This window comes from Berghia stephanieae, chromosome 4 (genome assembly GCF_034508935.2).
Source record: "Berghia stephanieae isolate SIO BIC M18660-M18661 chromosome 4, UCSD_Bste_1.3, whole genome shotgun sequence".
NCBI lineage: Eukaryota > Metazoa > Mollusca > Gastropoda > Nudibranchia > Aeolidiidae > Berghia > Berghia stephanieae.
Genome location: NC_088363.1, coordinates 33,088,870 through 33,103,341, shown reverse-complemented (window position 1 = coordinate 33,103,341; position 14,472 = coordinate 33,088,870). Strand labels below are relative to the sequence as shown.

The window sequence follows — 14,472 nt, the reverse complement described above, 5'->3', positions numbered from 1 at the left end:
ATATTGTAATATCACCTAGCTGCATCATGTTTCCTCGTGTAGCTTTTGGCTAGGGACCCGTATAAAGCACTGATAATCTTCAGTTTTTTGGGGTTTTTTAGTTGTAATAACAACATGAAAAATGGTGCAAGCATGCAAATCTGCCAGTTACGATGAGAAATGTATGGTTGCTACAATTTAAAGTGCAAGCTAAAGTCTTGTGAATTCATGTCTCAACTCAAACTTTATAAATATTTGAAAAAAATAATTGGAGGAGAAAAAAAACAAAACAATTGGCTAGAATAAAACTTGCTACATTACAGTAAGCTACATTTAAATAGTTGAGAATGTTAAGTACTTTAATGAACTCAGGAATAGATTGTACTGTCTTGGGTTACATAAATGGGGAATGGAACAATTTTGTTTTATTTCATTTCATGTTGAACTGGAAAGAATCCAAAGATTATAGCTCTAAACAGACTGGGGCAAAGAATGCTATGGTAAAACATGGCCCTCTTGAGATCAAGATCACAAAAAGTTCATCTCGTTTTGTTTAAATCACAATGAAGATTTTATTTTAATTATTGGAACAAAAAATGAGAGTAAGGACTAAAAAGAACAATATTAAATATTCTTAATAAGTATGGTTTTTGGCTCAATTCCTAAATCAATTAATAACAAAAACAGTCAAACTTTAATCGTTTGGTCTAAAGAGGCCCAATAAGTGTCCAAAACGCTTAAAGAAGATGAAAGAAATAAAAATATTACTGACCTGATAGATGAGAAACAGCAGTGAAAAAAATACAAATTTAAAAAATAAAAATGCAACTTGTTCTTGAAATACTCAAAATGGTGATGATGTGAAATAGTAAACATATCCTAGAACGTTTGTGTGTGTGTTGAGAATGTATAATATGTGAAAGAACATTTACTGAACTTGTGAAGCATTTTAAAAAATGTTGTTTTATTTATTTTGATACATGACTTTTGTAAATTTTCAATAATAGAGTAAGGATTCAACTGTGTCTTAATATGGCAATAGTTGATATTTGAAATTTTTAAAAATTAGGTCACTATCCATTTGACATATTTCTGTTGTTCCACCCCAGGCTGTGATTGAAGTGTCATCCTGGAATGTGGAAGACCTCACCTTTTACATTGGAGCCATGCCCAAGAAGTCCACACCCACCAAGTAAGGACATATCGTATATATCACAATATACGCACATAAAGTAATAAAAACATGCCACGCCACTTCAGACTTCCAACCACCTTTTGTTATTGTCATTTTGAAGTTTTGACAGATGAGAGCAAATGATGATAATAACAATTTCAATGTTTTTAAAAATTAGCCCACACAATGTAGTGTTCAAAATTTAATGTTTTGGACATTGTTATGGAGACAAGTCTTCGATTCCTCTTCGATAAAACACAATGTATGTAGACAGTGCATTGTGTCATTGCCTTGTTATAAAAATCTGCATGTATGAGTGGCTAACAAAAGCACAAACCTCCAACATTGTCGAGGATCACTCCACAATTTGTCGGGTATTACATTGTAAACTTGTTAAAACACTGCACATATGTTTTGTTTGTATGTTTTTAAGGGTTATACGGCGCTTGCAACACATTTAGGTCATATCAGCGCCAGTAAAAAGGAAGAAAATGGGATAGTAAAAAGTTCTAGAATTACAATTAAAGCACCCAAGAAAAAGTAAGACAAAGGGGAACTGAGAACAAATAGGGATGAGATTTAGATTCCAAGAGCACACCACCAATGTACTTAGTTTGAGATCACCTATAAGTCTCATCCAGACACAAGCACAAAATCCAACAAAGAGGAATACACTCAAATGCTTACATTATACATTCAAAATAAAAATAATAATACATAACAGAGAGATGATTTACAAGGAAAAAAATATCATCTCCCAAAACAATAACTATGCATTTGACTGTTTCCCTCCCAGCCAGGACTCCGACCAGGGCCAGGAAAAAACCAAGTAATCTCATTCCAAGACAAAGACAGAAAGCATGTTGGAAAACAGATATAAGGGGATAGAAGACTGTGTACCTCCCTGCCCGCTATGGGAGGTCAGGATCCCCACCCAGACACTGCACATAATACTCATGTAAAATACGTAGATTAAAAAGTCACAATGTGTGAGCTCTAGCAACCGCATGAAGGCTTGTTGACAACCGTTTTCAGCCACGTCCGCTGGGTTGCTACTTCACAGTGTTTAACGGAGCTCGAGTTTATTTTGGTTTCTGTAGCGTTACACAGACAGTAGTAACCACTTGCTATCCTTTGAATAGCCTTGTCACAAATTAGTTTATGCCAGATTTAACAGACTCACTTACTCAATCAATCAGTGATGGATGAATAGATGGAGTCAGAAAATAATCGGCTGCATCTGCAATTTTTTTATTTATATAAAATACTCATATATTGACAGATTATTGACAGTGTATGGTTGGTTCCGTAGGATTTTGTAAACAATAACACAACATTTTCTCTAGTTACAATCATTTCTAATCAATCTGTCACTATGTCAAAAATAAGTGAATAAGGTGATGAAATTCTTAGCCTTGAGAAAATAGATTTGTTTAGATTTTTTTTCAGTTAATGATATGAACAGGACATCACGTTTGTTGTCAAATGATTGAATACAGTGTGAATCCAAAGCTTCTGAAGAGGTTTTTGATTCATTTAAAGAGGCTGTGACTTGATATTTAAGTGGATTGGGTCAATTTGACCCATATGAGAGTTAATAATTGAAGGTTGTAAATGCGAGTCACCCACCATCCATGACGATGATTATCTGACTAGGTGTGGGTTTTTGATCTCCCATCAGGGACAGCGAGGTCACTTGTTTGGTATTCTATTCCCTTAGGTTAATTTCTATATTTGTCTTGGAATGAGATTACTTGGCCAAACTAAGCGCACTGGTGGCATGCTCTTGGAAATTGCCTATGTTTCCTTTTGAACCAGTCCCTTTTGTCTTACTTTTTCTTGGGTGTCTTGAATTGTAAATCTAGAATTTTTTTGCTATTCCATTTTCTTCTTTTTCACTTGTGCTGAAATGATTTAAATGGGTTGCAAATGCTGGGGAAAAAACCCTTAACAACAAAACAAATACGACCATAATTAGCTGGAAATTTAAGTTAGAGCAGAAAGTGAAATATTCTTCAATGATAAATTTTATGTGAATAAAATTCTCTTTCTCTCACCAGATATTGTCTGACATTTATTGTTGAAGGAGAAAAAAGTTCAAAGTGAGTAGCGGCTTTATGTGTTTGTATGTCATGATGTGTGTCATTGTTTAACGTATCTAATTTGTTTTTTAACTTGATATGAAAATATCATGAGATAATTTTTGTAATTGTAGTAATTTACATGACTGTAACAATTGTGTAATTTACATGACTGTAACAATTGTGTAATTTACATGACTGTAACAAGAGATTGTTTGTTTTACAGGGTGGTTGGTATGTTTGGACATTGTCTGAGTTTTGACACAGAGGATGAACTTTATAGATGGGCAGCTGCTCTGTATGTCGCACAGGTAAGATTAACAATGCCGTCAATCATTGTTTACTTTTATATACAGTACCACCCTTCTTTTCCATTTATCTGGCAGTTATCGAGGTGATGTTTGTTTGTTTTTTTTGTTTTGGTTTTTTTCTTTTCTATCGTTTTAACTTAGTTGGCTTTTGTTTTTTAATTAAAAGAAGATGAAAAAAAAAAGGGGGGGGGGGGGGGGGAGTATGTTTGTTTATTATATTTTATTGTGTGTGTGTGTGAGAGAGAGAGAGAGAGAGATAGAGAGAGAGAGAGAGAGAGAGAGAGAGAGAGAGAGAAAGAGAGAGAGAGAGAGAGAACTACAGATACAATGACGATTCAAACTTTCATTAGAGAAAAAAAAGATGTGGACGTTTTGGGTTTTCCCTTTATCAACAAAACACTGTGAATGAAACAAAAACCTTGAAACATCCACATTATCAGTTTTCATTTATTATTTAAATAGAAGCTTCCGTTCAATGTCCTATTGTTTTTTTTTTTATGACTTCGAGCTTCGAGCAGCAACATTTTTATTACCTTGTTTTCTATATTTCATTTTGTTTTCAGCACCCAGGTGGATTTTTAACATGGAACAGCTGAATCACCAAAAAAATGGAACATCAGATTCAAAAGATTTTAAGCTCTTCTCCTGCCAATTGTTGTTTTGTTTATTCCAGCAACAACCTGAAGACAACAATGTCACATGACAGTTCTCGCTACCCTTCAACATTGTCATTCCTGCAAATGTCGTCTTTGAGTTGATGAAAATTTTTTATTTTTTAAAACTGGAACCTCCTAAACTAACGAAAGGAATTCGAATACATGTTGTCTTTCAAGTATTGTTGTGTTTAAAAACGGGTTAACTTTTTACCTTTGGTGCGGCTATGTGGTCTTGTGGTGTGACACTCGCCTTTGGATTGGAAGGTCCTAAGTTCGAGTCTCACTCTGAGCGGGCATATAGTTGTCCTTGGAAAAGGCTCTCACCGTACTCATGTGTAAAATGAGTACCTGTCCTTTAACAGCATTGTCTATGTCTGAAAATAAAAAAAATGTTATATTGCCTAACAGGTTTTGCATCTCGTCCTACGTGTTAAGTGTTGCTGTTGGCTAAGGACCCCTTGTCAAGCACTTTGAGCATGTTTAGTGGATTGAGCATGTTTAGTGGATATTGCTCTCTATGAATGCTCCAGTTTTTGGGATTTTTTTTTTTTATTTACATTGAAAATGCTTCTCAAGACATCTCAAATTTGAGTTGTTGACTTACACAACCCTGAGAGTCCACACCTAATCTGTACAAGACGTTCAGTCCCAGAATACTTCAACAACATTTTACAGTAAACACTCGTGTACAAAAAAAGGTGAATATAAGATAAAAACTTTGGAAAAGAACAAAGTACTAAACACGGTCCATTTCAGGCTCAAAACCCTTCTTCAGCCAATAGCAAAAACAGTATAAATGGTAATACTTCAGGTATTATCCAGATAGAAGGGGGAAATGTTCTCAGCATGGCTAGTCAGTCCCAATTGTTCAGTTGGTAGTGTACTGGCTTCACAAGCAAAGGGATTGAGATCAATCACCGGTGGAGTTGAGATTTTTTTTCTGACCCCCCCCCCCCCAGCTCACCCAGTAATTATTGGGTAGCTAGGTTTGTAGTGTCCTATCCAAAGGGTAGCAAGCAAATTGCTATAGAAACTGGGATATAATCTTGGCTTTATTGCTGTGAAGGAATACTAGTTGTGAGAAACAAATGCAAAAATTAAACAAATTGTTTACCTTTTTTTTTTTTTTGTTTACTTTACACAAACAAACAATATAAAAGTGAACATTGTTGTTTTTTTTTTTTTTGTTTACTTTACACAAACAAACAATATAAAAGTGAACATTGTTGAAGAGGGATTTAAGCCTGAAACATTTTAAATTGCCGGACCATATTAATTTCGTTGTCATTAAGGATACTTTCCATAACCAATGTATTACGTTGTGTTACAATGAGTAAAAACTGAATTTGTTTTTTGATACAACTAGACCAGGGTTTTACAATGTCGCCCCTCTTCTTCCATTCCCTGTTTGTTTACAACATCAATGGGATAGAACAGCCGTCTTTATCCCTTTGTCACACTGATGACTGGAAATATACAAACATTACAGTATTTGTGATCACAGTGTACTCGTACAGAAACAATGTCATAAATGTTATACGGTGCAGCATGCCTGGATCAATTTCCCATTTCAACATTCCATCAAATTCATGTGTAAATATTTAATCCATACCGTATTTTATGCACACTCATTGGCCTGTGGGAGATGTGCACATATGAGCAGGTCAGATAACCGAACACAATTGTGGGCTCTATTTGACATTGATGTAATGAACAATATTTTGCGTTGATTTGAGAATATTTCCATTACAAAAATGGGCCCATAACAATTTGGGTTATCAGACCTGCAAATAAGTACACGTTGGATGTAGGCCAATTTTACTACCTACAATGTTGCCTAGGCAAACTGTAACGGAACATAGATATAGATAATTCATCAAACCTTAAATGTCAGCAGGAATAATTCAATTGTCAAAGTGAATGAATCATGGGGTTAAAAATCTTGCCCAATTGTTAGTTCTTGAAAAAAGTCTTGATCCTGATACCAATAAGGTTAGAAATCTTAAAAAGTGTGTATAAAAACAAAAAATCACTAGGCAAATTAGGATGATTTTTAAAAATTTATGCTTTGCCTGGTACTGATTCATTCACACTTTTTTCAAATTTCTATCTTTTAACCATGTCTGCTCCCTTAATTTATCACCCCTTGGGTTACCGTGCAATAGCAAAACCCTTGGTCACTTCGTCCCGTAGTGATCTCTTGTTTGTCAATATACTTTGGGGTCCACAAATGATTCAAGCTCAAAGGGCTGGTTTGCTCTATTGGTGAACAATTAAACTCATAGTGTAGAGAAACTGGCCATCTATCTAGAACCGAGATTAATTTTGTTCTACGAGGTGAACTAAAGACTCCCAACCTCTTAATCACCACTCTAAAATTGGAGCGCATTCTCAGTAAAATTTCTCTCTCATTTTGACTTAAATTTTACCGGTGTCCAATATTTCCATGTCATCTCATTTTCATTTGAAGTCTGAATTTAGAATCTTGATACAGATATATATATAAATAATATTATATAAATATATAATATATATATATATATATATACCACTGTCGATATGTTTTCATTTGAAGTGAATAATATTGATGATATATATATATATATATAATATATATATATATATATATATATATATATATTATATAATATATATATATATCATCAATATTATTCACTTCACAAATGAAAGAACACACATATCGACAGTGGGTGCAGTCGAGATTTCTTCTTATCCCCGCTGACCACATGGCATTGATTGGGTGGCTGGATCTGTTAAATATGGCAGAAAATACTTTGAAGTAAAGTAGACTACCACTCTAATCACAAATAGGGCAATTCTCACGTTGTTTGCAAAAGTGGGACTATAACTTTCATTTTTTTTTTAAATTATACAATTAAATAATTGTCACATTAAAATATCGGGCATCAAGGTGAAATGGCATTAAGACAGGAGAGACATTGAGAGGATCGTGACATTTTCATGAAAAGGAAATGGATATAAGCCTCAAGAAATTCCATTCCTTTATTAATCTGTATCTTTACACGTGTGAGGCATCAATTTCCATATTATCAGAGCTGGACCTATCTTATATCACTTAATATATCTCAAAGTGATACTAAGCTGCTAGAAGCTGTGGACTGTAAACATTAGTAATAATATAAACAAGGAATATAATAGCTTCATAAAACAAAAAAAATACCTAATACAGAACGTTTCAGGCTCAAAACCCTTCTTCAATCAAGAGCAACAAAAAAAGCAATATAATCATAGATACATTTCTTAAAAACCAGGTGTTTGCTTCTTTTTGTTCATATTCCAACATCGTATCACTTCAGAAAGGACTTGCTAAATATTTCTTTTCTGGCTCTCTCTTTTTTATGTCATGTATTTATATTTTTATTGGGTTTATTTTTTTTTTTTGTTGTCTAAAAAAGGGCTTTGAGCCTGAAATGTTCCATGTTTGGTATTTTGTTGTTTTTTGAAGTTGTTATATTCATTTTTGTTTCTTACTTGTTACAGCTCACAAAATCAAGTCTTGTTTTAGATGAATTTTCCTCTTCATATGACATCACATCAAGTAATATTCCTAAGAGTTTTTGTATATTTTTTTTAGTCACTTGAATTCATATTCATATGAACTGTTGTGTATATATAATCAATTCCATAGCAATTTTGTTGGTGTAAAGTGTAAGTGATTGGGAAATGCGGTGAGAGTGCGAGGAATGCAAGGAGCGATGTGATAGTAATAGTAATATCAATGCAAAGAGGATTGAAAAAAAGGAATGTGAGAATGAGAGGTATGCAAGAAAAAATGTGATAGTAAAAGTAGAGGAGATGGAAATGCAAAGAAAAACATTGACATTTACATATATGCAGGGCTGGCATCTGAACCCACTTATTGGCCTGCTTTAACATTGTTGTAATAGACAATATTTTGTGTCATTTTTTAAGAATTCCATTATAACAATGAGCCCATCTGCCGTCTTAAGGAAAGAAACAGTATGTGGCCTCTTATTACAAAGTAAACATACAGTCTTTTTTCTTAAGACGGCAACCATGATGAATGGGGTTACCAGACATGCAAATAAGTGCACTTCGAAAAACATGCAACTGAGATGAGTGCAAGGGTTGTTTTTTTTTTTTGTGTGGAATTTTGGTTTACTTATTACAAAATTGTTGAAGCTGCTAAAAGCTGTGAACTGTAAAAAGTACTAAACAAAAATGAATATAACAGCTTTTAAAAAAAAAAGAACAAAATACCAAACACTGAACAATTCAGACTCGAAACCCTTCTTCAGCCGACAACTAAAAAAAAAACAATAAAAACATGTAAATACATTGCTAAAAACTCAGATCGATGGGAGAGAAATATTCGGTGGAAGCGTTATATTCATTTTTGTTTGTTAAAAAATTGTTGGTTTATTCAGCCTATTGTTTTACATATTTTCTCATACTTGACAGAAGTTAGCATAATGAAGTCACCCCCGTACTCAAAAAGTATCAACGTTTACTTTTTATCACTACTAAAAAAAAAGATTTATCAAAAAGAGATTATGTGAGTCATTTTTTTTGTTGTTCTGATATGACTAACTTTTCACAATTAGAAATTTCACACAACTATGTGTTATTAATTTATGGTGAATTTTTCAATCATTTTCTACCCTTATTATACCTCCAAAATTTTAAAATTAATTTTGTTAGGGCGTGGGGGGGGGGGGGGGGGGGGGGGGCGGGGGCATTCTTTTATTAATAGATTTACTGTCCAAGGTAAAGTCTAGTAAGGTGAAATTTGTGTTTTTAATTAATGAAATATTTTTTAGAAATTAATCTAACTGCTCACATGTTATTCAAATACCGGTATTTCAATTCAAGAATAATGATGCAAGGGATGTAATTGAATTAAAATGAACTGTTGTTTTACAAATGTTTGAAATTGAAATCATTTTTTTTTTCTCGAAAGGCAATTGTGATGAAGCCTTTGTGTTCAAGGAATCATTGGTCTCCATAGTCATGTAATCATGCTGTTTTCTTTTCATTCATTTTCATCCATCCAGGAAAAATGTGAACTGAATATGTTGTATATATATATATGTATATATATATATATTTTGTTATGCTTCGTGGTCAAGTGGTTTGACACTCGGCTTTACACCTGTAGGTCCCAGGTTGGCAGTGCAAAGATCGAGTCCTTGGAAAAGGCTCTTTTCTCACATTTTCTCACCATACTCATGTGTAAAATAAGTACTTGGCAGTTAACAGTGTTGTATGCATTTAAAAAAATGCAATAGTAGTGCCTTACAGGCGTCATGTCGTGTTCTACATGTTGAGTGTAAATGCTGGCTTGGGACCCTTTGTAAAGCACTTTGTGTCTACATTTAGAGTATTGTGCTGTGTAAAAGATCACATTCGATAATCAATTTCACCCATTCAAGAAAATTGTAAAATAGAAATATTGTATGATGTTTTTTTTAATATGAAGACACTTTTGTTTATGTCTAAGTGGAGCCTTTGGACCTCCGATGGTGGGCAGGGAGATCACCGATGGTGGGCAGGGAGATCACCGATGGTGGGCAGGGAGATCACCGATGTTGTGACATCTATCCCCCCCATGTATTTCCTTTACCATTTTGTTTCCTGTCTTTGTCTTGTAATGAGATTAGTTGGTTTTGTCCTGGCCCTGGCTGGAATCCTTGGCCAGGGGGGAAACAGTCAAATGCGTAGCATTAATTTTAGGAGATATCTTTTACGTTCTAAATCATCTTTCTGTTGTGTACTGTTACTTTTTGTTTTGATCATGTTTCGTAAACATTTGAGTGTATTCCTCTTGTGTTACTCCTGTACTTGTGTCTGGATGAGACTTTTAGGTGATCTCAAACTAAGTACAATGACAGTTTGGTCTTGGATTTTACTTCTTCGGTTCCCTATTTGAACTTTGAACTAGTCCCCTTTGTCTTACTTATTTTTAAAAAGTGCTTTTAATTATAAATTAGACATTTTTGACTATCCCATTTTCTTCCTTATTACTGCTGCTGATATGACCGTAACGTGTCGCAAGCAATGTAAAACTCTTTAAAAAATAATTTAAAAAACAAACACTTTTATGTTTCTAGTTCTGGTAAACAGAGTATTATATTTATGTTTTTGTATGACCCAGACAAAATGTTATGATACAGTTTAATTGATGATTCAGTCATTATAATTATTTTGTTATTTATTTCAGTGAATCAAAACTCTTCCACTGTTTTATATAAATAATTTATATAAGTATAGGTTGGTGATGATAGTTGATAATATATTTATATTATATCACTGTACCTAGTACGCCTTAACATTCCTACATTCATGCAGTCATGCACACACACACACACCGGGGCAGGGAGGCCGCTTACTATGTCTTCTATCCCCCTATATCTGTTTTCCGCCATGCTTTCTATCTTTGTTTTGGAATGAGATTGCTTGGATTTGTTCTGGCCCTGGCCGGCTACCCTGGCTGGGAGGGAAACAAATGTATTGTTAGAGTGGGGAAATGATGTTATGCATCGTTATATATGTTGTTTTAAATGTAAAATGTTAGTATTTGAATGGGTTTGTCCTCAGTGGGATCTGTGCATGTTACTGGATGAGACTTTTAGGTGATCTCAAACTATGCACAATGATGTTATGCTCTTGGAATTTACATACGTTCCCTATTTGTACCATTCCCCTTTATCTTTTATTGTGTGTTTTTAATTGTGAATCTAGAATTTTTTTACTATCCCATTTTCTTCTACTTTACTGGCGCTGAAATAACCTAATGAGTGGGGTCCCGACCTCCCATAGTGGGCAGGGAGGTACTTGCTGTGTCTTCTATCCCAATGTAGGACCTGTTTTTCAATTGCTTTCTGTCTTTGTCTTGGAATGATATTCCTTGGTTTTGTCCTGACCCTGGCCAGAGACCTTGGCTGGGAGGGAAACAGTCGAATGTATATAGTTTTGGGAGACTATATTTTTTTTCCTTGTAAATCATCTCTCTGTTATGTATTGTATTTTTTATTTTTAACATATGATTTGTAACCATTCGAGGGTATTCCTCTTAGTGGGATCTTGTGCTGGTGTCTGGATGAGACTTTTAGGTGATCTCAAACTAAATACTCTGATAGTGTATCTTGGAATCTACATCCTATTTGAACCAATTCCCCTTTGTCTTACCTTTTCTTGTGTGCTTTAATTGTAATTCTAGAACTTTTTACTATCCCCTTTTCTTCCTTTTTACTGACGCTGATATGACCTAAATGTGTTGCAAGCGCCGTAAAACCCTTATAAAAAAAAATAAACCAAAACACACACACAAACATATGCACACTCAAACATGTGCTGACAAACATGTGAACACGCACAAGCATAGTACAAAACCATTGCATTTTTATTACTAAACCTTTCATATTTTAGAGATTATCTTAATTTCTCTGAAAAGCAAATCCCAGATGTGAGGACCAAAAAAAAAAAAGCCTTTTACTATGAACAAAAATATTTGTAAAATTTATGAGTTGAAAGAAATTTATAGCCCATTAACAGCTGATAAAAATGAGAGAAGGAAATAGATTAACAGCATTGCTGATTTTTCGATTTTTAAAAGATTTCCATAGGCTTTTAAAGGCCTTTAACATTTGCTGACAAGCAAGGGATTCAATACACATTAAATCGGCATGTCTGCCACTGTGCTACTGAAAAAGTTCAGTAAAAATAAAAATGTTTCCTTTATTAAAATCAACTTTTTAAAATGATTTTGTCACTTTTATTATTATTATTATATTTTAATGAAAGCTTTTTAATGTAATTATTTCCTGTTTTACTGTAAAGAAATTATTATTTTATGTAATTTTTCCAAACATGTGCGTGTTATTGTCATGTATTTTACAACCATTCAAAACATAGTTTGGCATTATTGGATGTGATATGAATGAGTGGAAGTCGAATTTTGAGATTTTATACTTAATATTTATAAAAATGTTATTTTATTTTGTAATAAATGATTTAAAGTTTTGTTGTGGGTTTGTTTGTTTTTTGTCGCAATATAAACCTGCAATTAATATATATATGACTGTAAAATATTTTACTTTGCTTAGTGAGTGGATTCCTCTGTTCTCAATTTGAACTTGTTCCCCCTTTGACTTTGTCTTTGGTTACATTTGACTTAAGATCTACAACTTTTCCAGGTATTATCTCCCTTTTTTGCTGGCGCTGACATGACCTACAAGTACAAGTGTTGCTAACGCCGTAAAATCCGTAAAAACAAGTAGAAAACATTTCTGAGTTGGAGATATGTATTAATAACTTCCCCTTCCATTCCCCTCGATGGCTGGAGAGATTTACTCTCGCTATCTCTTTTCATCCCTTTATATTTGTTTTAGTTTTACCTTTTCTAGTAGAATATATTTTAGTTTTGCCAAGACCCCTTACTGGGATCATTTGGCAAAAAGGAGAAAAAAAATCTCATGTGTAAATGTTGGGAGTTTATTTTTTTTTTTTAATATCCCGTAATAGATACTCCTAGTCCTAGGTTATAATGTAACTGTTTCAAAAAACCCTGTCTTTAATTACCTACAGTATTTCTTAAGCTTCAGTTTCATGGTCTCTCCCCCCCCCCCCCCCCCCCCCCCCCCCCCCCCCCCCACCCTATATTGCAACTGGTAGAATTCAAATCTTCTGAGAAACGGAGGAAAGTTGAACCCCCTTGGACTGATGGAGCCTTTATTAGTCCACAGCTTATTTCAATTTTAAATCTCAATAGTTGTGCTCCCTCCCAGTCAAGGACTCAGGTCAGCGCTAGGACAAAACTTAGTAATCCCCCTGTCCAAGACAAAGACAAAAGCAAGTCGGAAAACAGATATAAGACACAGCGTGACCTCCTGCCCACCGTGGGAGGTCAAAGACCCCAACAACCCCCCCCCCCCCCCTTTTTTTTTTTTTTGGAAAGTCCCCCGTTCAGTATAAAATAATAATTAATTGGGGAAGGAAGTGGATCATGTTCTTTTTAGGGTTTTACACGGCGCTTGCAACACATTTGTTGTTTGTTTTTAAGGGTTTTACGGCGCTTGCCAGCGCCAGTAAAAAGGAAGAAAATGGGATAGTAAAAAGTTCTGGAAATACAATTGAAGCACCCAAGAAAAAGTAAGACGAAGGGGAACTAGGAACAAATAGGGATCAAATGTAGATTCCAAGAGCATACCACCAATGTATTTAGTTTGAGATCACCTACAAGTCTCATCCGGACACGAGCACAAATTCCAACAAAGAGGAATACACTCAAATGCTTACATTATACATTCAAAATAACAAATATAAAAATACATAACAGAGAGATTTACAAGCACAGGTCCCCACTAAGAGGAATACACTAAAATGTTTACAAATCATATATGTTTGTTTTGTTTTAAGGGTTTTACGGCGCTTGCAACACATTAAGGTCATATAAGCGCCAGTAAAAAGGAAGAAAATGGGATAGTAAAAAGTTCTAGAATTACAATTAAAGCACAAAAGAAAAGGTGAGACAAAGGGAATTGGTTCAAATAGGGAACAGGTGTAGATTCCAAGAGCACACCGTCAAAGTACTTAGTTTGAGATCACCCAAAAGTCTCATCCAGACACAAGCACAGGCCCGAACTAAGAGGAACACACTAAAAAATGCTTACAAATCATATAATATAATATGTAAACTAAACATAATACAATGCATAACCGAGAGATGATTTACAAGGAAAAAAATATCACCTCCCAAAACAATAACTATGCATTTGACTGTTTCCCTCCCAGCCAGGACCCTGACCAGGGCCAGGAAAAAAACCAAGCAATCTCATTCCAAGACAAAGACAGAAAGCATGTTGGAAAATAGATATATGGGGATAGAAGACACAGTATGTACCTCCCTGCCCGCTATGGGAGGTCAGGATCCCCACCCAGACAAATCATATATAATACGTAAACAAAACATAATAGTGCATAAAAGAGATGATTTACAAGGGAAAAAATATAATATCCCAAAACTATACATTTGACTGTTTCCCTCTCAGGATAAAACCAAGTAATCTCATTCCAAGACAAAGACAGAAACCAAGTTGGAAAACAGATTATAGGGGGATAGAAGACACGGTAAGTGCCTCCCTGCCCACTATGGGAGGTCAGGAGAAGTGGATCATGGTGCAGTTTAGTAACAATAGAATGCAACAAAGAAACCGTGATTTAAAAAACTAGTATTTGCAAAAATAAGTTTTATTTCCAAGAAAATAAAA

At 34.5% G+C, this 14,472-nt stretch overlaps 1 protein-coding gene across 14 annotated transcripts in view; it reads left to right on the top strand.

Moving 5' to 3' along the window:
* LOC144970444 (arf-GAP with Rho-GAP domain, ANK repeat and PH domain-containing protein 1-like) overlaps positions 1 to 4,917 on the top strand; it is a 152,015-nt gene extending 147,098 nt beyond the window's left edge. For all 14 annotated transcript variants that reach the window (XM_078910096.1, XM_078910090.1, XM_078910092.1 and 11 more), the window contains 4 exons: positions 1,089 to 1,171; positions 3,214 to 3,255; positions 3,461 to 3,545; positions 4,109 to 4,917. In XM_078910096.1, the coding sequence (XP_078766222.1) occupies positions 1,089 to 1,171; positions 3,214 to 3,255; positions 3,461 to 3,545; positions 4,109 to 4,141 (243 nt within the window). In that variant the 3' untranslated portion in view covers positions 4,142 to 4,917. The remainder of the gene's footprint in view (positions 1 to 1,088; positions 1,172 to 3,213; positions 3,256 to 3,460; positions 3,546 to 4,108) is intronic.
* The last annotated feature ends 9,555 nt before the right edge of the window (positions 4,918 to 14,472 follow it).